This window comes from Myxocyprinus asiaticus, chromosome 33 (genome assembly GCF_019703515.2).
Source record: "Myxocyprinus asiaticus isolate MX2 ecotype Aquarium Trade chromosome 33, UBuf_Myxa_2, whole genome shotgun sequence".
NCBI lineage: Eukaryota > Metazoa > Chordata > Actinopteri > Cypriniformes > Catostomidae > Myxocyprinus > Myxocyprinus asiaticus.
The window spans coordinates 15,745,349-15,768,708 of NC_059376.1; the positions used below are offsets into that span (position 1 = coordinate 15,745,349).

A 23,360-nucleotide genomic window follows, 5' to 3' on the forward strand; every position below is an offset into this window, starting at 1 on the left:
TTGGCACCTGCCCACACTGCCAAAAGCACCAAAAGTTGGTTAAATGACCATGGTGTTGGTGTGCTTGACTGGCCAGCAAACTCACCAGACCTGAACCCCATAGAGAATCTATGGGGTATTGTCAAGAGGAAAATGAGAAACAAGAGACCAAAAAATGCAGATGAGCTGAAGGCCACTGTCAAAGAAACCTGGGCTTCCATACCACCTCAACAGTGCCACAAACTGATCACCTCCATGCCACGCTGAATTGAGGCAGTAATTAAAGCAAAAAGTAGCCCCTACCAAGTATTGAGTACATATACAGTAAATGAACATACTTTCCAGAAGGCCAACAATTCACTAAAAATGTTTTTTTGTATTGGTCTTATGATGTATTCTAATTTTTTGAGATAGTGAATTGGTGGGTTTTTGTTAAATGTGAGCCAAAATCATCACAATTAAAAGAACCAAAGACTTAAACTTCTTCAGTCTGTGTGCATTGAATTTATTTAATACACGAGTTTCACAATTTGAGTTGAATTACTGAAATAAATGAGCTTTTCCACGACATTCTAATTTATTGAGATGCACCTGTATATATATAGAACTGGATCGCTGACACAACATAAACTGCCAGCAGGTTTTGAAGTCGCCGGAAGTGTTCGAACGGCCATCTTAATATGCCCAACCTCTCAACCCCCATTTCACCGTCTCTGACCTGCGGATACGACAGTTGCATTTCACCCTTTAGTGACAATCATGTTTAATGTTTAATTAGCTGTTATGGATAATATTCATTACAAGGGAGAAGATATAGTACGTGGATCGCGATGTCAGAGCATTCACCTGCCCGGGTGTTCAGTCTATCAGTTCAGTACAGCACAACAATCACCAAAGGAAGTGGCAAAACTATCCACAAGTTGTAATGCAAGTATGAAAAGCTGTAATATTTGCTTGTTTTGGGGTGACAACATGTCTGTTTGCCTCAGAGGGTCCTTAAAAAAGTAAAACTGGGATTTTTAATTTGTCTAAAATGCCTAGGATTTTCCTGTTTTCATATTGAAGTGTTCACTGTAGTCATACATGTCATAAATTACATGTTAGTTTGCCATTTTAATTTAGCATATCAGTTTAATTTTAGCCAGCTTTGCTTTGCGTCTCCCTAAGGCACTGCATGTGTGATAGATAGAGAGAGAGAGCGTGCGCTCAACTGACTGTGAGAAAAAGTCATAAGTCAACATAAAACAAGTAACTCTGAACATATAAGTCTAAAAATATACAATAAATATATACAATAAATAAGTCTAAAAATGTCTGTTTGTATCTTACCCCAGTTTCAGTGAACTTTCAGCTGATCTGTTTGCTGATGAAGTTTGATAGAGGTGGATACTGTTTGATATAGATATACATAACATGCTCTGGCTTTCAAGAAAGAGGAAAACTTCCTGTCATTAAATAAATAAATAATTACAAGTGTAGGATGTCTGCATTGCAGGAATGTACATGCAGATTTCAGATATAAAATCGGTAATTGAATGATTAATGTTTGTTCACTGAAATGAGTCAATACGGACATTAGAATGTTTGGGCATAGCAATATGGCGGCGCAGTGGCTTCACTGATATGATGTCATCAGAACACACATTGTGTTAAATCAGTGGTTCCCAACCCTGTTCCTGGGGGCTCCCCCAACAGTACACATTTTGGTTATTTCCTTAATCAAAAACACCTGATTCAACTCATTAGCTTGACAGTAGAAACACCACGACCTGAACTGGGTGTGTCAGATAAGGGAGATGTACAAAATGTGCAGTGCTGGGGGGCCTCCAGAAACAGGGTTGGGAACCACTGGTTTAAACTAACCCAGCAAAGTTGGGTTACACATTTAACCCAACATGTCAGCTAATATTGACCATATGCTGGGTTAATTTGACCTCATAAATGGTTTTTACAGCAAAATCGTTATGTAGAGATTTTGTTGTAAGATAAAATGAACAATTAAAAAAATTATATATATATATATATATATATACACCGAGGGGGACCTACACAATATTAGGCAGGTGGTTTTAATGTTGTGGCTGATCGGTGTTGGTCTGGAAGTCTGCCAGCAGCTCTCTGGAGAGTGAAGGGTTGGGTCACAATTATTCTTGCCTCGGCCACTGAGCTGAACTGAGCTACACCCTTCAGCATCAAAGACTATCGTGATTTACTACAGATTTACTTTTTTTTTCTGTTCATCATAAATTCAGATGCCTTAAGGTTTCTATTCCTAGGAGCTTTTTTAAAGGTACAGTGAAACCTGAGAAACACGCACAGCAGCCAGTCGATCTACAAGTCTCATCGGAGGTATAACATATTTTATGTAGTTTAATTCAGTGCTTCTTCACTGGTTTTACTTCAGGACCCAGATTTTACACTGGACATCAAATGGCGAACACAACACAGTACCAAAATTGTTTCTCATATAATTTTACAATTATATGTTTATCATTTTAATATTGACATTTAGCATTGTTTTTCCCTGTTGTCTGCCACCTTATCAGAACAGACTTGCGACCTAATAGTTGAGAACCACTCGTCTAACTGATTTGCTTTAGTTACAGTTGGAGATTTTTCTTTAAAGGAATGGTTCACCCAAAAATGAAAATTCTCTCATCATTTACTCACTCTCATGCCATCCCAGATGTGTGAGATTTTTCTTCTGCAGAACACACAAAAAAGATATTTAGAAGAATATCTCAGCTCTGTAGGTCCATACAAAGCAAGTGAATGTTGACCAAAGCTTTGAAGCTCCAAAAAGCACATAAAGGCAGCATAAAGTAATCCATCCGATTCCAGTGGATTAATCCATGTCTGCTGAAGCGATCTAATTGGTTTTGGGTGAGGACAGACCAAAATGTAACTCATTTTTTACTGTACATCCTGCCATTGCAGTCTCTTGGCAAGATCATGATTTCAAGCTCGATTACACTTCCTAGTGCTTGACGCTTGCGCAGAGTGCTAGATGGCACCAGGAAGTGTAATCATGCTTGAAATCACAGCTGATGTCAACATTTATAGTGAAAAATTAGTTACATTTTGGTTCCGTTCTCACACAAAACCGATTGGATCACTTCAAAAGACATTGCTTTAACCACTGGAATCCTATGGATTAGTTTTATGCTGCTATTATGTGCTTCTTGGAGCTTCCACCATTCACTTGCATTGTATGGACCTACAGAACTGAGATATTCTTCAAGAAAATCTTTGTTTGTGTTCTGCAGAAGAAAGAAAGTCATATATATCTGGGATGGCATGAGGGTGAGTAAATTATGAGAGAATTTTCATTTTGGGGTGAACTATTCCTCTAAGACATATGTGATTAAAAATATTAATGTGTTTAAAACATTTCAAATTACTGTTCTACTGAATTGCAAACTGTCTGTTAAAGTACTCCATTCACTCTCATTCAATCTAAAAGTCTTGATATACTGTCTCATGTCTGCATGTACTTTGATTCAGTAATCCTTTAATTTAATTTGTCATTTGACCACTCAGGACTGAGAAAATACAGTATTTTCCACTGACATCCCATATACAGTGAGTTATTAATGTTTAACCTGACTTAATAAATAGAAAGAAAATCAGAGGAGAAAATAAGACTACCAACATGTCTTGTCATTGAGGTTGTGCTCACAACTCGGCCTACAGAGTTTGCATTCAGTATGGTACACTGTACAAAACAGCAATAAAATAAGAACACAGAGACAAAACACAAAGGATAAATAAATAGTAGTCAACATGATCAACTAGAATAATAATAATAAAAAAAAAAAAATGTAATAATTCAATACAAAAGACCAGTCCTTTGTCCAAATCATCAAAATGATCCTGAATCACATTTAAAAGGGTCCTTGTAGACAAATGGAGGGGGAAAAAACACATTGTGTCCACTGCTGTACCTTATAGGTTCCCAAACACAGTCTCTCCTTCACAATGTCTTCTAAAAGTCTGAATACACACATCCTGTGTCTTTTTACGCTTACATGGCTTTCGTGTCTACAATATTGTGTCAAACATTTATATTTGCGAAACTATGCAGCAGAATCTATCCATGCTCACAAAGGCTTGTACATTCCTGTGTAGAATCCAGCTCTACACAGTTAGAACTGAAACTGTCTCCACACTCAACACTGTCTCTCCCACACACACATAAACACCCACTCACATGCACACAAACACAATAAGGCTGAAACAGGTGCGAGTGTTACCAGTAGCCCAGGTATGTCTGTTATGTAGCATGTTTGGTTTGGTACCAATCTGTAACAGGAATTTCCTCTTATCGTGGCAAGAAACGGGACGCTGTATTACAAAGACTGCATTCCATAGAAATCCAAAGCATGGCCTTTGATGTGTGTATGAAATAGTCTCATTCAAAGACAGATGCTTTGCAGGGTCAGAAGTTTCCTCCCTAACAAATATCACCTGATTTGCAGTCTTGGTGTCTTTTACAAAAGTCTTGTTCATTTTGAACATGTAAGTTCCATTCTTTTCTGAGCAAAGCTGTATGGATGTGTAAAAATCGTATGTAATTGTCCTCTGTTCCATACGTATCCCTGTCTGCTTTTAAAAGTAGAGTAATTGTCTCAAAAACATGTGAGCTTTCTATACAGACAGTAGTATTAGGTGTCATTATCTTGCTGTGTTGGTCCAAAGGTCTCTTAAATTCATTGCCTCTTTCATTGCCTCTGTCTTTTCTAACTCAGACACACAACCCTTAGAGGCTCATTTAAGAGGCAGCACATAATGTTCTGGCAAATGATTAATTTTTTGTGTGTTTAAGGGCTACCATAAAGTAATATGTTAATGGCTTGTCTTGAATTTAATAGAGACCTCTCCAATCTCCAAATGGTACAAGAAATATGTTTTTTAAGATCAGGTTGCATGAGGATATCACACAGGAAGCAATGGGACCTTACAGGGAGCCAAATAGTATGTAGAAATAAATAAAGAAGTTAGCTTTGGCTCCCAGAGCAAGGCTACCTTCTTTCCCTAATCATCGTATTTAAGAGCAGATATAATCATACCAACTATTTCACGCTTTGTACATGTTGGCGGCAGTGGCCAGTGCTAACTGCCCATTGGCTGCGACCACGCATGGCTCCTCCTCTAATAGTCCGTTAGGGTCAGCATGCGGGATGCTGTCGTGGTAGCTGCTGAAGCTGATGTTATCTTCCTTAAGCTCAATGGTCCAAAACGGGGCATTCAGTTTTCGATTCCGATACTCACGATACGTATACACGCCCCCGACGAAGCCCATGAGGAGGACGACGATGACGATGATGACAGCGAGAATGATGATGTTAAACTGCGTCCAGGACACCACAGTTAGGGCAGAGGCTGTGCTGTTGTGTCCTGCGGAGTCTCCAGTGCCAGACTGCAGGGTCGGGAGGCTGGGGTGGGTGGTGGTGGTGGGGGAAGAGGAAGTGGGGAGGCGGAATGGAGGTGTAGAAGGAATAGGACGTGTGGATTTGGGGATTTCAGCAGTGGAGGACTTGATGTCTTGAGTTGGGAGGATTCTCACAGCTGAGAGAGAGAGAGAGAGAAAGAGAGAGAGAGAGAGAGAAAGAGAGTAAATTATTAAAATGGTTAGTGGATTTGCAGAGATAACAAATGATAAAACTGCAGAAAAGATTAACTCCACATTGAGGTAAAAATAGTGCAAATATTGATAAAACCCAATTCATGGGCTACATGTACAACATACCCATACACTATAAAAAGTGGTAACCTGCAAATCACTGTACCTTAAGGAAATATTTCTATTTGACCTAATGTGTAACCTAATGTTTTCAGGTTGATTCTGTCATGTTTAATGTCATTTTTGACTTTACCCAATGTTACCAATGAAGCATGTTTTCGGTCACCTGATGTTTTCTCAGTGTATTTAGTAATGCAGTTTGTGCCTTGTAATGTCACTTAAATTTTATTCAAGACCCAATGAAATCCCTTGATGACTCTTGCAAACTTTTTTATGTTTTAATTAATTTTGAATTTATAACAATATTCTTTGAATATTTGGGCAGTGGAGGTCCTGATGTCTTGAGTTGGGAGGATTCTCACAGCTGAGAGAGAGAGAGAGAGAGAGAGAGAGAGAGAGAGAGAGAGAGAGAGAGAGAGAGATGTTCCTTGCATTACCCTGGCATAAATAAAATACAAAACAAAAACAAAAAAAACAGTCAGCACTACCGTGATAGGTTTACAAATAAAGCTGCTGAAGGACTGACAATAAATTTGGCATCTTTCTCTCTTTTGTCTTCCATTATCCACCACTCTGTTGTTTTCCTCTTTTTGAAAGTCATGGAAATGTAAAAGTAGATTTTTTGTTTTGCTGTCGGATCAAACCTGAATGGAAAAATAATATTAGCTGTGGTCTCCTTTTCACTGCTATAGAAGTTTATCCCGCTATACAGTAGTTTGCTTCTGTGTTCCAAACCCGGAAATGTGAAAAGGGTCCATAGTTACATTACAGCCATGAACCATGATTTACTAGTCAGTGCCAGGTGGTATTAAGGTGAAGCACATTCTAGAAAGCATTTGATTGGAAAAAATTGTAGTGCCACAAACATCATCAATATTTTTGGTATGTTTTCCAGGAAGAGAAAGACTGTTCATTTAAAATGTGTATATTGCTAAAAGTTTTGTCAAAAAGTTTTTGTCAACTTTTAAGAGTACACTAGCATATAGATGACCTCAAAGATAAAAGACTTGCACTAAATGCCACAAAATTCCAATGTTGATTTCTTGGGGTCTTTAACATATGCATGGCAGATATAATGCAATTTAAAGTGTCAAGGGGATCTGCAAATGAACCAAAATTTTGCAATATACTGTATAACTTTGTGTATATTGTGTCTACCATTATACTGCAATTTCCCACAAGCGGTTAATGAAATATGTCAAAGTCATTTATTTGTCATTTATATACAGTACATGTGGTGCATAAGCAGTGAAATAATTTTGTTATTTCATTTTATTATGTTGATGACCACAAAAATAATTTAATCTCGTCCCTCCTTTTTTTAAAAAAAAGCAAAAATCTATATAACAGTGAGGCACTTACAATTGAAGTGAATGGGACTTAAAATTTTATAAAAGCATTTATATTAATTCTTCTGTTGAAACTTATGTAATATTTGAGCTGTAAAGTTGTTTAAATCGTTTTTACGGTCATTTTAGGGTTTACGGTGTTACATCGTCATGGCAAAAATTTTATATAACTTTACAAAGAAAAGGTTGGTAAGCAATTTTATCACACTAAAATCATGTTAACACACATATTGTTTAAGTCTTTTTGTGGCTGAAACAGTGAGTATTTTAACAAAGTCCAATTTCTGACCAATTCGACACCCTAGGCGATATTTCTAGTTGGTGGGGGGGCACAGTGACCTCAATGGTTTCCGAAATAGCCTTGTTTCAACGATTTAAGTGCCTCACTGTATCCCAGAATTCCCTTTTTTTTTTTTTTCCTCCCCAATTTGGAATGCCCAATTCTCAATGCGCTTTAAGTCCTCATGGTGGCGTAGTGACTCGCCTCAATCTGGGTGCGGAGGACGAATCTCAGTTGCCTCCACGTCTGAGACCATCAATCCACACATCTTATCACGAGGCTTGTTGAGCACGTTACCGTGGAGACATAGCGCATGTGGAAGCTTCACACTATTCTCTGCGGCATCCACGCACAACTCACGTGCCCCACCAAGAGCGAACCACATTATAGCGACCAGGAGGAGGTTACCTCATGTGACTCTACCCTCCCTAGCAACCGGGCCAATTTGGTTGCTGAGGAGACCTGGCTGGAGTCACTCAGCACACCCTGGATTCCAACTTGCGACTCCAGCGTCTTTACTCGCTGAGCTACCCAGGCCCTGCTGATTTTTGCTTTTTTTTTTAAAGAAATTAATTAACAAGTCGAAATTAAATGTGGTAATAAACTTTGTCACAAATCCTGTCGATAGAGCTCAACTTGTTGAACCTGGAATATTCATTTAAAAAAAGAAACATAATAGAAACAAAAATAAAGTGAAAAGAACATTAGAATAAAGGAATAAAATGATGATGATGATGATGATGATAACAAGGGTAAAAAGAAAGAAGTATGTATCTATCAACAGTATGTAGCCTAATGTTAGGCATAATACAGAAATATGTGAAATATGGTGTTTCATTGAGTACAGAGTTCACTTTTGCAGAGGTACTATACCTACATATAGAGGAATCAACTATTCCAAAGGTACAGTTAAGAATTTCCCATACTGTTATTTTCTGTTTATTGCCATAAGAGCAGGTGCCCTTTCCCTGAAAATATATGTCTACGCTTATAATCTTTATCCTCAGTATGGTGAAAGTCAGAGTGGTGCAATGAAATAATTAGCAAATTATTTAATTATTAATGAATGAAATCTACACCGAAGCTTGCATTCATTTTTCATGACTCATTAAGTCAATGACCCAAGCAAGGATCCTAGCAACTACTACAACAAATGCACTCACAAACCATTGAAATGACCCCATTATGAGTTTGTATTGATAAACAATGTTGTGGCACATGTCATTTCATCACCACCATGTTCTCACATCTCTAGTTGTTAATGGTGATTTTAAATTGCCATTTGTCTCCCACACGGACCGTCCACAGTCCGTTCACTGACCAGCTGATGCATATTGCACAAAAAACTCTACCCACATTTCTACAAATTTCTTCAGTGTTTTCTGTTAAATAATTTGTGGAAAATGACTATTGGATTATTGGGTGAATGATAAATTACTTTTTTGTCTGGATCTATTAAACTATTTAAAAATACATTAAAAAAAAATAAATAAATAAAATAAAAACTATTTCACACAAAACAAATATTTGAATGCACCTCTAATATGATTAACATGTTTTAAATTTTTGAACTCAAAGTGATTTTGATAGTTTTTTTAGGCGGTTAAGAGTAAAAAAAAAGTGAAAAATTAAAAAAAAAAAAAAAGAAAAGTGGTGTAATCGTCTGGATGAAAATAAATCTCATTAAAAGATACAATTCTTCAAAAAAGAAATGTGTTGTTTGGAATAATCTTTTATTATTTTTATTTTTTAAAATGCAAAGTTTTACAATAAAATTATTTTGATTTCAAATATGGTATTTTATTGGTGTATTACAGTATATTAATTAACAGTATATTGGTTACAACATTTGTGTAACCAACATGCAGGTTGCTGTTCTGTTGTCATGAGAAAAGGCACATTTTGTTCAGGTCAGATGAGTAACCCTAAGAAAACGTATTGATATTTATGACTCAGATATTCTATATTTGTTATTTTCCTAAAGTATTTTTTATTTATCGATTACATTGTGTACACTCATTTATTCAAGGTGCAAGAAAAGTATTATAACACCTTTTTTCTTGATGGTAACCACTTAAAATTATGATTTTATTTTTATTTTATTTTTTATTTTTTTAAATGTTAAAATGTTTTTCAAAAATCCATGTGACCAATATAGACACAAAGATTACATTTCTCCAGACCTGGCACGTGTTTTTAACTAGATTTTTTTTTAAATATGTCTAATTTCTATCATCTCAAACAAAACTTATTTGTCAATGACCCTATTGTGATTTTTGTCCACACTTGACTATTGTGGTATCACTGATTTCAAATTAAGCCACAACTAAAATGGCACATGAAAAAACAAAAAACAATCTGTGGTTAATTGCTGTAAGTCAGATGGTCTCTGCTAATCTACATGGACATTTTTTGGCCAGAATAAGCAGCAGAGTGGACATGTATGACAATTTTCACAAGTCTGCACTGTAAAATTACGCCCTGTAAAGACAAACGCAGTAACAACACATTTAGTCAAAACTAACTTTTGACTGAAATTGGGTCTCTTTGACAATGATCTGTTCTGTAACAGACCGATTTGACTCAACTATAATCAGATTCAAAGAAAATGTGAGTGAGACTTTTGTATAATCCACATTTGGCTGGACAAAAAATACTTGAAAGATATTTTCCTCATTTTCACTGTTAGTGCAGTTACAGCATTTTGCCTTTGTAGGGCAGAATAGATGACTGCTTGTTTGTACCTTCCCATGTTTCTCACAAATTATATGGACAGTTTTTGTACCTCTTATGGTGCAGTTGTGGGAGGGGGCATCCCCTATGTAGCCACGGGTGCAGATCTCACAGTGTACGCCCGATGTGTGGTTGATGCAACGGTGGCAGTGCCCGGTCTCGGGGTGGCATATTTGAGGCCTGGAGCGAGGGTCCGCATTCCCGTTACAGTTGCAGGGCACACACACACCTGACGATTTGAAGAGACCATCTATACACACATCGCATGTCGGGCCAGAGAAGCCAGGCTTACATTTGTCACATACAGGCCGCCTGCTAGAATCTGTTAACAAGATGTCACACACCCATATAACAATAAGAGTTGAGTGAAAAAATTACATACATGTGCAAACACAGCAAATCAGTGACTTAGTATTCATGGTTTCTTTCTGGAGAACACACCACAGTAATGTTTTATTGTTCTCTAATATATGCACAGCCTTTAGTTCTCTTTCTAATACTTGAATCACCTTAGTGTAGTTTTAAATCCAACCACACGGTGGCGCCACAACATTAAAATTGAGTGGAAGGTACACAAAGTAGTATTGCAGGTACTGAATGATTATATTCATAGGAATATATACAGTACATTAGACAGATAGATAGATAGATAGATAGATAGATAGATAGATAGATAGATAGATAGACAGATAGATAGGTAGACAGATAGATAGATAGATCATTGTACTGAAAAATATGTATTATTTTCATATTACATGGTACAGTGGTACTCTGTAAAATATTGAGAAGCTAAGATAAAAACACATTGGGTATTCAACAAACACACACACATGGAATCTAGCTGTGGTCAGCCCTGAAATATTCATGAAAGGAAAGAAACACAGTTAGCAGGATGTTTGAATGACTGAACTTGATTAGCAATCTGACCTGATTTACTTATCTTACTCTCTGACCCACAACCGCCTACCACAAGGTTTCATATAATAAAACAATAAAAACAGAATGACAGTGAAACTCTTTCACACACAAACGCAGTAACATTAACCCCTCTGCAGTTCAATAGTCATGATACCTCAACGCTGCTCTGTTTTCTCAATGGCCGCTGTTGCCAGGGCAACCCCTTCCACCAGCTGACTAAACCAGATCTCCCTCCACAGCCCACCTTCTGTCTTGCCACAGCCCAGTGAAAGTCATACTCAAATCAGAATAGTCTGGAATAATGTTAAACATTGTAACAGTCACATCTTTGCAGTCACAACATCTTTGTGGCACCTGCGCTAAAACAAATCTAGACGCAGCACAAAGAATGAAACAGAATGCAGGTTGAAGTTATTTTTAACTTGACACTATCTAAAATGTGCCAGTCCTGCGTGAAACACTGAAGAAACAGCGAGACACAGTGCAGCAGTCAAGGACGTTCACAGACGCACGCAAAACGTGTTTGGTGTGAACGACCCCTAACTCATGGGCGACACAAGTTCGGAAGTCCTGTATATTTTTTCATAAATTACAAATCCAAACACAAAGTCCTACTTGAAAAACTGACCCGAACCACTCTAAGAGTGTTGACAACATGTGTACCCAGAACATCATGTCACCCCTCAAGTGGTTTTTGCGGAGCTTTCCTACCGGAGCATGCAAATTCGTCAATCTGTCCGAGGTAGATATAGCCTATTTTAAAGAAATAGTTCACCTAAAAATGAAAATTCTCTCATTATTCACTTACACCTGATGCCATCCCAGATGTGTGTGACTTTCTTTCTTCAGCAGAACACAAATTAAGATTTTTAAAAGATGATAGAGCTCTGTCAGGTCCTAATAATGGAAGTACACAGGTGCCAGCACTTTGACGGTCCAAAAGTCACATTTAGGCAGCATAAAAGTAATCCATACAACTGCAGTCAATCAATGAATGTCTTCTGAAGCAAATTTATACGTTTGTGTAAAAAATAAATCGATAATTAAAACGTTATTAACTTCTAAAAAAGCGCTTCCTGCCAGCAGTTGACACATCACGTAGCTGTTACGTGACGCAAGTTCACGCAAGAATCTGCTTATTTAAAACAGAAGAACGAATTTCACGCGAGAGAGTGGCCATTTCAAACAGCATCAGAGCCCAGGATGGAAGTGCCAATTTAAAGTTAAAAATGTTTTGTGACCTACTGATGTCAACCAAGGTTCAAAATGTCCACTGACTACCCTTCTATATTGCACACACTTTAGTTTGTCCATTTTCATCTCATGAAGATTTCACATAAATTTTTTCAGTGGATATTCTGACCCTAGTTTGAGGTCAGTGGGTCACATGACCAAGGAGCTATTGAAATTAGAAAGTTATAAAATTCATGTAAAATCATGTGAGATGAAAATGGACAAACTAACAGGTCTGCAATATAGAAGGGTAGTCAATGGCCATTTTGAACCTTGGTTGCCGTCTGAAGGTCACATGGCCAAGGTGCTATTGAAATTAGAAAGTTAAACAAATTCATATAAAACCATGTGAGATGAAAATGGACAAACTAAAGGGTGTGCAATATAGAAGGGTAGTCAGTGGAACATTCTGGCCCTTGTTTGGGGTCAGTAGGTTACATGACCAAGGAGCTATTGAAATTCTTAATTTCAAAAAATTCTATTAAAATCACCTGAGATGAAAATGGACAAACAAAAGGGTGTGCAATATTTAAGGCTAGTGAGTGAATGTTCTCAAAGTAGTTAGACGGTTGTCAGTAACATGACCAAGGAGCTGAAATTAACAAACTTTAATAAATAATTTAAAATAGTGCAAATTAGTAAATCTACAAAAAACAAGTGTGTGCAATATGTGTCTCTTCCATTGGGTCAGCTAGAACCAGTTTTGAAAGTTATCGAAATTTGAAAAATGTGATTTGTCACTATGTTGACGGTCCCTAACTGCTGTTGGTGGACTTAAGTAAAACTACAGGCAAATACCCATCGAATAACCAACCTGAAACAGTCTTTACCTTGGTTTCCTCTGGTTGGCGACTTATAAAAATCTTGGAGTGATGTGACAAGAAATGCTGTCAGACAAAAAGACACGCGTTTAAAGAAACACACTTGATTATATTTTGAAGAACAGACGATGCACGTATCTGATTCGCTGTGTATTCAGAGGCGCTCTGTCGCCCATAAGCGCAGCGCTTCTCATGGAACATGCGCATGCAGAGTGTCACTGTTTCTGCTGTTTCAGTCATCTTAAAATAGTTTGCAACTGCAAGAATAGTGCAGAACAATGCAAATGATCTCAGACCATCTCAGAAGGTACTCTGAGTTTAGTTTGTTTGATTTCCATGGAGCAGTTCGCATTTACACGCATTGAGAATGCAACAATCCTTAATTACAAACATTTGTGGCTGAATACACAATCATACAAAGCAAATGATATGCAGTGACATTAATGAATTGACGTGTGTCATCATAATTCACTACAGCTTCAGAAGTGGTGTTTTATATACCTTTATGAATAACCAAAGTGGCTGGTGAAACTGGGAATTCACGGCCACTGTGGCTGGTGGGCTAGTTCAAGGGGCTAGTTTGCCTTTGCCCCTGAGCCAATCAAAAGCTTTGATCATATTTATGTCAGCTGTTGACATGAGCATCGGAAGTTAACGGGTGCAGAGTAGACCTGCGTAGTGAACTTCATTGATAAGTTTCAAAGATATTTTTTTTTCCAAATATGCTGTTGGTTGGATTAGTTAAGCATAATTTCATTGAATTGTATGCCATTGCATTGAGGTGTTGTTCATACATTGGTTTGTATTAGATATCAATGACTGCTAAATATTGGGAGTCTGTCGTTTTGATTAGTTTTGTTATGCTGTTCATTCGAGTTAGTGAGATAATATGCACAACCTTTGACGATTTGCCTATTTGTGGTTTACTTTCACAGTCACTTGAGCTTTTTGACGTGGATGTACATCTCTTAGTGATGTTTTGTGCTGAGATTACATTTTTAGGGATGTTTGTGTGGCATCATGTTCAGAGGTTGCCCAAAAAAATGTCTTTATTCTTCACTCTCTGTAAAATTTCTGTCATGGTCTATTTTTATAAGTCATACTTGCTTTCATTTTATAAGTACTAGGGCATTGAGGGGCATATCATCTATTATAATGGCACACACATGACAGTAGATAGGCTTTTATGATAGATTTTTTGGACTCCCCTTGTTTGAGTCCGGTGAAACCAATGAGTTCTAGTGTGAAACTTCTACCTGTCAATCAACTGCTGCACTAAAACGAGGTTTTTAAACTTTGCCGGTCATAGCACATACACACATGCACAAGTTCACAGAACTTCATAGACCCTGATGTGAACATAAAGTGTAGCATGAGAAGCACATCTGTGAAGCTCAGTTAACACAGTTACTCGACTAAAATAATGGACAATTCTGCTTTAAACATGATATTTGCACATATTAAATGCATGCATAATTGGCTGAAATGATGTGCTGCTTTTTTGTGTTTTCTTTTTGTTATTATGCAGTTTGCACTTTATTATCATACATTAACACACTGAAGTAATGACTGATGTATGCAGTCATGAAATCAGAAACCCTCTACTCAAAATCTAAACACAAAAGAGACGCACAATACAAGGTGTAAATGATGATGGTGCCAGTTAATACGCATCAAATACGCATATTAATACCAGGGAATAAACAGGACACATGTACAGTGGGAATGTGAGGGACAAAGAGTGAAGTCAAAACTGATGCACTAGGTTAAAAAAAATGTCTTGTTTCTTTTTTATCTGTCAAATTGACAGACAGAATTTTGAATTATTCATCAATGTTTCAAAAAGATCAGTCAAATAATTGATTGTTAAGTGATTGTTTGTGCCCCACACTAAATAATGACCCTGAGACACCACTGCATCTTTCTATTTTCCTGCTCCAATTTTCCTTTGCTCCACCGCTGAACTACCAGCATCAAAATTATATTTGATCCAAGTTATGATATTGCAGTCTAAATTGAATGTGGTGACATAAAAAAGCATGCACCGTGAAATGACACCAAAACAGCAGGCTTTCTATTGTGTTGTGTTCGCTGGCTGTACTCAAAAACAAACAGTGATTGGTTTCGTCCGATCAGTCCGACTAAATGACTCTTATGAGCCGGTACTTTTAAAATAGTGATTCACCAGCTCACGAGTTCTCATTTTGAATCAGTTTGACAAATCCTTCAGTGAATGAACTTAATGAATTAATTAATTCAGAGGGGTTGACTGAATATGTGATTTTCTGCAAGTTGCTCTCAGTCATGTTACGGTGTTTTGTGTACAAAGTTGATAAAATATGATAATATATGATAACATTTTGTTAAAGATAATTAATAATTTTAATACATAACTTTAAAAGTTATTTAAAAAGTTAAAGAATATATATATATATATATACAGTACTGTGCAAACGTTTTAGGCACTTAGTGAGGATGTCTTCAAAATTAATGACATAAATAGTTTTCATTTATCACTTAATATCGTACAAAGTGCAGTAAACATAAAAAGCTAAATCAATATTCGGTGTGACCACCTTTGCCTTTAAAACAGCACTAATTCTCCTAGGTACACCTGGACACAGTTTTTCTTGGTTGTTGGGAGATAGGATGTTCCAAGCTTCTTGGAGAATTTGCCACAGTTCTTCTATCTATTTAGACCGCCTCAATTGCTTCTGTCTTTATGTAATCTCAGACTGACACGATGTTCAGTGGGGGGATTTGTGGGGGCCATGACATCTGTTGCAGGTCTTCCTGTTCTTCTATTCTAATCTTTTCTATTTGCAAAAATAATATTTGGGAGAATATAACATTTATATTTCCTATTGACACACTAAAGCTAAAGTATATATACATACATACACTGGCAGCTAAAAGTTTGGAATAATGTACAGATTTTGCTGTTTCGGAAGGAAATTGGTACTTTAATTCACCAAAGTGGCATTCAGCTGATCACAAAGTATAGTCAGGACATTACTGATATAAAAAACAGCACCATCACTATTTGAAAAATGTCATTTTTGATCAAATCTAGACAGGCCCCATTTACAACAGCCATCACTCCAACACCTTATCCTTGAGTAATCATGCTAAATTGCTAATTTGGTCCTAGAAAATCACTTGCCATTATATCAAACACAGCTGAAAGTTATTTGGTTCATTAAATGAAGCTTAACATTGTCTTTGTGTTTGTTTGTTTTTGAGTTGCCACTGTATGCAATAGACTGGCATGTCTTAAGGTTAATATTAGGTCAAAAATGGCAAAAAAGAAATGGCTTTATCTAGAAACTCGTCAGTCAATCATGATGTACCAGATGTACAACTAAACAAGAGGATAAGTACATCAGAGTCTTTAGTTTGAGAAATAGATGCCTCACATGTCCTCAGTTGACAGCTTCATTGAATTCTACATGCTCAACACCAGTTTCATGTACAACAGTAAAGAGAAGACTCAGAGGTGCAGGCCTTGTGGGAAGAATTGCAAAGATAAAGCCACTTTTGAAACAGAAAAACAAAAAGTAAAGGTTAGAGTGGGCAAAGAAACAGACATTGGACAACAGATAATTGGAAAAGAGTGTTATGGATCTCAAATCAAATCAAATCCCTTTATTGTCACTCAACCATATACACAAGTGCAACAGTGGGTGAAAGTCTTGGGTGCTGTTCCGAGCAACATAGCAGTCATGACAGTGATGAGAAATACCAATTTACAATAAACATCAGATTTACACAACACAATTTACATATCTAATATACACATAATTATACACAACACATTATACAAATAATTGCAACATTGGGTCGGAGCTCGCAACGCAGCAGCCATACTCGGCGCCATCTTGAGAATCTAGGGATCTTAACCCCATTGAGCATTTGTGGGATCAGCTAGACTGTAAGTTGCGTGATAAGTGCCCGACAGGACAGCCACATCTATGGCAAGTGCTACAGGAAGTGTGGGGTGAAATGTCACCTGAGTATCTGGACAAACTGACAGCTGGAATGCCAAGAATCTGAAAAACTGTCATTACTGCACGTGGAGGATTTTTTGATGAGAACTCTTTGAAGTAGTTTAAGAAGTTCTGAATTTTTTTTTTTTAATTGTAATAGTAATTTTTCATGTTATTAATGTCCTGACTATACATTGTGATCAGTTGAATGCCACTTTAGTGAAAAAAAGTATCGATTTCTTTCCATAAGAGCACAGTTGCTAATAGTGCACAACAGTGCTCATGCACCCGTTTTTTTAGACAACTTGGTTCCGGAAGTATTTTTCACATTTACTTTTTTCCATAAGGATTCCATGAAATTCTTTATTAAAGAGGTCTAAGCCATAAACCAAACCAACCAGCTCTGAGGTGAATCACAGCATTACAAATTTTGATTTGAAGCACAAAAAAAGTATTTAAAAATTGGACATAAAGACAAAAGGTACAAGAATGTGTACTTAACGTCTTTAATGAGGAGATGAACTACAATGCCATGTAGGATTGCGAATGATGTAATCGAATTTAAAACAATGGAAAAAATCTGAAACTACTAATTTAAAGTTGATTGTTCGTATAAAAGCAATATGTTTATTATACATTTATTGCAAAATATTCAGATATAAAAAATATATATATGTAGTTTGATATGGGATGGGTAAAATAATGGGATTTTTACTTACGGAACCCGACTGTTGCACTACTCTGGTGGAAGTTTGAGAATAGCTGACATTCTTTTACAGCATTTTTAAGTGTCCAACTACTTTTTTGCGGCCATGGTACAGTGTTTATAATCTCATATTTGACTTATTTAATATTATAAGCTACAGGGAAAAACTGAGTACACTTATATAACACATCTGAACTTTCAGTGCCCTCTCTCTCTCTCTCTCTCTCTCTCTCTCTCTCCCCTCACACACTGTCTTTCCACCTCAGGCTCCACTGGCCATAAATGTAAACTGACAACCCAAAGCCACATCACCATGACTGTTGCCATGCAGTGGGGACCAATGGACAGGAAGCTGAGATGGCTCTTCCATGCCATACACATTTTTAGCTGTGACTTAAACCCCAGGTCACATATAAATTCATGAAGGAATGCACAACTCTCACCTGCTAACTTGCAGACAACTCAGCCAAATGCTTTGAAACTATAGGTAACTGGAAAAAAGTCAGGTCTCTTATATAATGAATTGTAGACTGGAGATATCTTTTTAGGCCCATTTCATTTTAACAATGATGGGAATAGTCTCTTGAGGCAAAGAACATTATTGTAACCTTTGTTGACACCATGAAATCCAATTTGACCCTATTAACTTTCTAAATGGAAGCCTTAAGCACAAATGTTGCCCAACTGGTCTTCATCACAATTTATCAGAGCATATTTTTATAAAGAAATATAAACTTTAATCTTCCACTGAAATGCAATAACTCCCATCAAAATGTAATAACAACCTCTTTTCTGATGACATAACCTAGGCCATGTGTACAGGGAAAATAACATTAACCAATAGAATATAGAATTCTACATTTTTTAAAGAACATTTGAATCGCTTGTCCGTGCAAAAGATAACACCACAATGACGCTAAGGTGTTGGGGTGGTTGCATGGGATCGCTCAGGAATTTTGTGGGGTTGCTAGGGGATTGCTAGGGTGTTCTGGATGGTTACTTACTGGCCCTAAAATTGTCACAGTCTGTTTCCCTTATGTTCTTCTAGGACTCTTATTTTGAAGTTTTCCTCTGGACTACATCTCCCAGAATCCACTGCCCTCATCACTTCCATCTGTTTCCAATCCTCCTCACCTGTCCTCCATTCCATCATCAGTCATTGTTTGTATATATACCCTCCTGTTTTGTTCATTCCTTTGTCAGTCATTGAAGTGTTATGTTGTGTTGATGAAGTGTTTCATTGTTTTGTGATTTTGTGATGTTTAGCTTTATCATTTGTTCCACTCCAGCATTTATAATTAAAAGATTGAAATTATCTACTCCTGTGTCTCCTCTCTTCCTCTTCCACTCCAATAACCTGTAGGGCTTTACTGGTTGTTTAGATCAGTGTTACTATCAGAAATAATAATTATTTCTTTAGTTATTAATCAATATTTAAATTAAATAATAGAAGCTAACTCATTAAAACCTCATATGGGGCTCCAGTAAATGTAGTGCGCTACGTTTAGGAGCGGGTTTGGTTACTAGCAATAATTAATAATTATCAAAGATAATTATTAATTATTAAAATCAATAGAACATTGATGAGAATCAATGTTAGCTTTTTTAATCCTTTAAATCAACAATTATCAAAGATAATCACTAATTATTAACATTGGTGAAACATTGATTAAAATTAACACTAGCTTATTGATCCTTCAAAATCAACAATCATCAAAGATAATTATCAATTATCAAAAATCAATAGAATATTAATAAGGATTAATATCGCCAGGGCACCACCCTGGAATCAGGGACTAATAACCAGATAGTATAACAGTCTCTATATTAGATTGTTCTCTTAGGAAAATCGACATCGATTTTCGAAAAAAAACAACGAAGGCTTGAATCCGAGCACTGACATCCCGTCAGCATGACACAGGTGTATGCAAAACAAACCAAAACACTTCTCTTTGAAATATAACAAAGTTTATTTATGCAGTAATATCAACTAATAATTAATACAATGCAGTCAATAAACCTCTGACTTACAACTACAAACTAAACTGTGACATGATTAGATATGGAAATCAAAATAATCCTATAACACAAGAGGAAGGTGTGTGTGTGTGTGTGTGTGTGTGTGTGTGTGTAAGGAGGGACGCGCAAAAAATGGCGGACGTGACTCTCGTGGAGAGTATGTCATGCGAGATTTCCGGCCAGAGAATATGGCTGCGAATGTGGGCGGAGAGAAACCGGTCAATGGCTTAGGGACAAAGCTGAGCTTTATCATGAAGTTATCTACTAGCTAAAAGTGTGTGCCAGAATGTTTGTGAGGGGCCGCGTGTTTGTGTGGTTAGTACGAGAGAGAGAGAGAGAATAAAGTGACGGCCCCAAAGCCGGTTTTGCGATCGTGGGAGAGAAAGCTTAGAGAAAGTTAGTTTATCACTCAGAGACGCGGTGGACGGTCATAAACCATCCCGCAGTCTTTGATTCTTTAATGGATAAACTTTAAGCGGTTCTGGCCTCCTGACCCAGTCCCAGTCCTGCAGCCGCCTCCCAGGCCTCCTGATCGTCCACATTGGATCCCCCACCTTCTGCGTCACCGTACACTCCTCATCCAACTTTGGGCGCCAGGAGTCGGAGGGGGGGTAAATGTCACAGTCTTTTGTTCATTCCTTTGTCAGACCTTGAAGTGTTTTGTTGTTCCACTCCAGCGTTTATAATTAAAAGATTGAAAGTATCTATTCTCTTCCACTCCAAGAACCCAACGTTACAAAAATGTCATACTTGGGGGTTCATTCCAAAGGGTTTGCTGTAATTATGAGCAATAGTAGTAGGAATGCTTGTCTTAAAAAACAAAACTTATATAGCCTAATATAAACTTTTTTCATCCTATCCAATCTAAAAGATAGTTTTCCATGGAAAACATCTCACATTATGGAAGGTAAATGTATTGCGAATGCCATTTCATGTTGTTTCCAAATATATATACTGTGGCGTGTACTCTAAGAACAGTGATGGTGCAGTAACCCTGCTGAATAATTTCAGACCACTTTCAGGACATCATGTACTGAACCCACAACCTGCCCTCAGCCCTGTCAGCGTCACAGGGATGGAGACTCACCAAGATGGCAGCTGCCGGTGGAGCTCACGGAGGAGCAGGGACAGGGCAGACATCCCTCCGTTAACTCCTCGCCACGAAGGCGGTAAAAATTGGGGAGACACTCCTCACAGTTGTGGCCCTGAGTGTTGTTCTGACAGTCCAAACAAACACCTGAGAGAGGGAGGAAATGCAGAATGACTTATTTTTAGCAATGAATGGTTATCTGAATAGAACAGATAATACATTAGATTTCCTGACTCCCTCAGAGTCTTACGTAAATCATTACATAAGGCGAAGACTGGTTCAGTGCAGCTACTTCAAAAACAATTTTGAAAAAAAATCAGAATCTCTATTTTCGAAAGAAGGACTTATCACCAAAATTTAAGTGCTAATAACCTTAAAAGTGCACTAAGTTTTACCCTTTAAAAGTTAATAGTAATTTTGACAAATATTAAAGATTTCAGTCTTATCAATGGCCTGAAAAAGCTGTTTTATTCTACATGGGGCGGGTTGCTGATCCTGTAGATGATCTCAATATATATATATATATAAAAGTTAACCTAAAAATGTTATCTACATTAACTGGTCAAAATATTAATAAACATAACTGAATCAACATTAATACATTAGGTTACACCAACAAAACTCATTTTAAGGGTTAGATCAGGTCTAAATAGTCCCTTAAGGTAACAATTGCAGGTTACCACTTTTTACACTGTACCCCCCAAATTATGGACACTTTCAAATGCAAAATAAATGAATTATGGGTGACGCCTGTAAGTTATTTCTACAATGGTAACAGTAAGAGAAAAATTATTTTGTATGTGAATCAGAAAATAAAAAAGTGTAAAATTTAAAACATAAGGTAAAGGTTTCAATCACTTATACGGGATGAAATCTATTGCATGTGATAGTTGTACACTGCATATTTTGGCAAATGTAGTAGGTCATCTGGGCATACCATGCAACAGAAAATTTGCATATACCCAGAATATGCTATTTGAATATGCAGTTGTAGTTAGAGTAGTATGATGATATTTTATTCTGAACCTGTACATGGTCAATGTGTTTGACTTGTCCTTTGTCTAGTGTTGTGTTTCTATATCCTGGTTATTGATCAGTTTTTGTCTATGATACTTCTATTGTATTTCATCTGTAGAGTCATGTTTTGAGCCCATGTTACAGAATAGTGCACATTTGCTATTGTTATTTCTTTAAATTACAATGGGGCTAAAGGCGTACCTTAAGGAATGTTAGCTTTATTTCTGGTCACAAAATGTATTAAGATTCAAGGAATACATTTATTGTTATTGAATATTAATGGAGCAACAGAAGGTTGTTTTAAATAAAATTCTTTCTTTTTTTTAAGGTGGTGAGGGGACCTTCCACTTGGGGTAAAAAGCCCTCAGAGGGGTTATATTGATATAGTGTAGATACTGAGGCAATAGTAATAGGGCACAATTTGTCAACTTATGCAAATACTTTTGAGATAGCAAGATGCTTTTTTGAGTAACAAATTAAGATAATGCTTATTGCTTCCTGAAAATAATCACTTTAGAAAAGGATGCAACATTTCAATCACATTTGGCATTTCATTACATCTCAAGTATTCTATAAAGAAATTAATCTCCATTTTGATCGGATCAATCAATGTGAGCTCACTCTGAACATTCCTCATATCAAATCTATTCTCCCCAGTTAAGATACACAATGTGTTTAATAGGGGCCTTTAGCCCCTGCAACAGGCTTTTTAGGGGGGCTTTTTACCCCAAATACAATCCTTTCACTTATTGGCAATTTATTAAATTTTATATATATATATATATATATATAACACTGAAAATGACAAATAAGTATTTTGTTTCAAAATAAATGTGATAATCTCCAATATATTCATTACCTACATAAATTTACAACATTTTAAAAAATTACTCAATATTAGATCAAACTGCCTCAAAATCAACCTTTAGACATTATTCACACTGATCTCATGGAACAGGAAACATTTTCAGGGCATAGTGACAAACAGCTGTTTAGGAAAGTAATATGGTAGTTTTTGATGCTATTTAGTGTTTTGGGAGAAAATAAAATCAAAGGTGCCTTTTACCCTGCGGAGCATTTAGCCCCGTTGTACCCTATATTAAATCCTGCACTTGGGCTCAAATTGATCATGCCTTGCTTTGTCTCACAAGCCTGACGTTAGTACATTAAGGGTTCTGCTTGAACAAAGACAATGCAAACTATCTGGCAAAAGCCCAAAAGCTTTTGTGTAATATTCATCACTGATCTAAAGAGTATTGCTTTGGCTCTGTGAGCTACTGCTTGTCTCCTGTGTGTGTGGCATTATATTATGAGGGCCGGGCAAAGTCTATGAACTGTAAGCAGTCTCCGGAGGTGCTGATTGGGTTTTATGACTGAGGAGGGCTGTAAATCTAACTGTGGCTCTCTGCATCAGGGGAGAGGTTACCAGCTCCAATCTAGCACACACACACACACACACACACACACACACACACACACACACACT

At 37.0% G+C, this 23,360-nt stretch overlaps 1 protein-coding gene across 1 annotated transcript in view; it reads right to left on the bottom strand.

The window, feature by feature from the left end:
* Positions 1-3,393: 3,393 nt before the first annotated feature.
* Positions 3,394-23,360, bottom strand: part of si:ch211-158d24.2 (multiple epidermal growth factor-like domains protein 9) — a 57,092-nt gene continuing 37,125 nt past the window's right edge. Inside the window, exons 4-6 of the mRNA XM_051669984.1 lie at positions 20,855-21,004; positions 10,137-10,406; positions 3,394-5,547 (exon numbers count right to left, since the gene is read on the bottom strand). Coding sequence (XP_051525944.1) covers positions 5,057-5,547; positions 10,137-10,406; positions 20,855-21,004 — 911 coding nt within the window. The 3' untranslated portion in view covers positions 3,394-5,056. The remainder of the gene's footprint in view (positions 5,548-10,136; positions 10,407-20,854; positions 21,005-23,360) is intronic.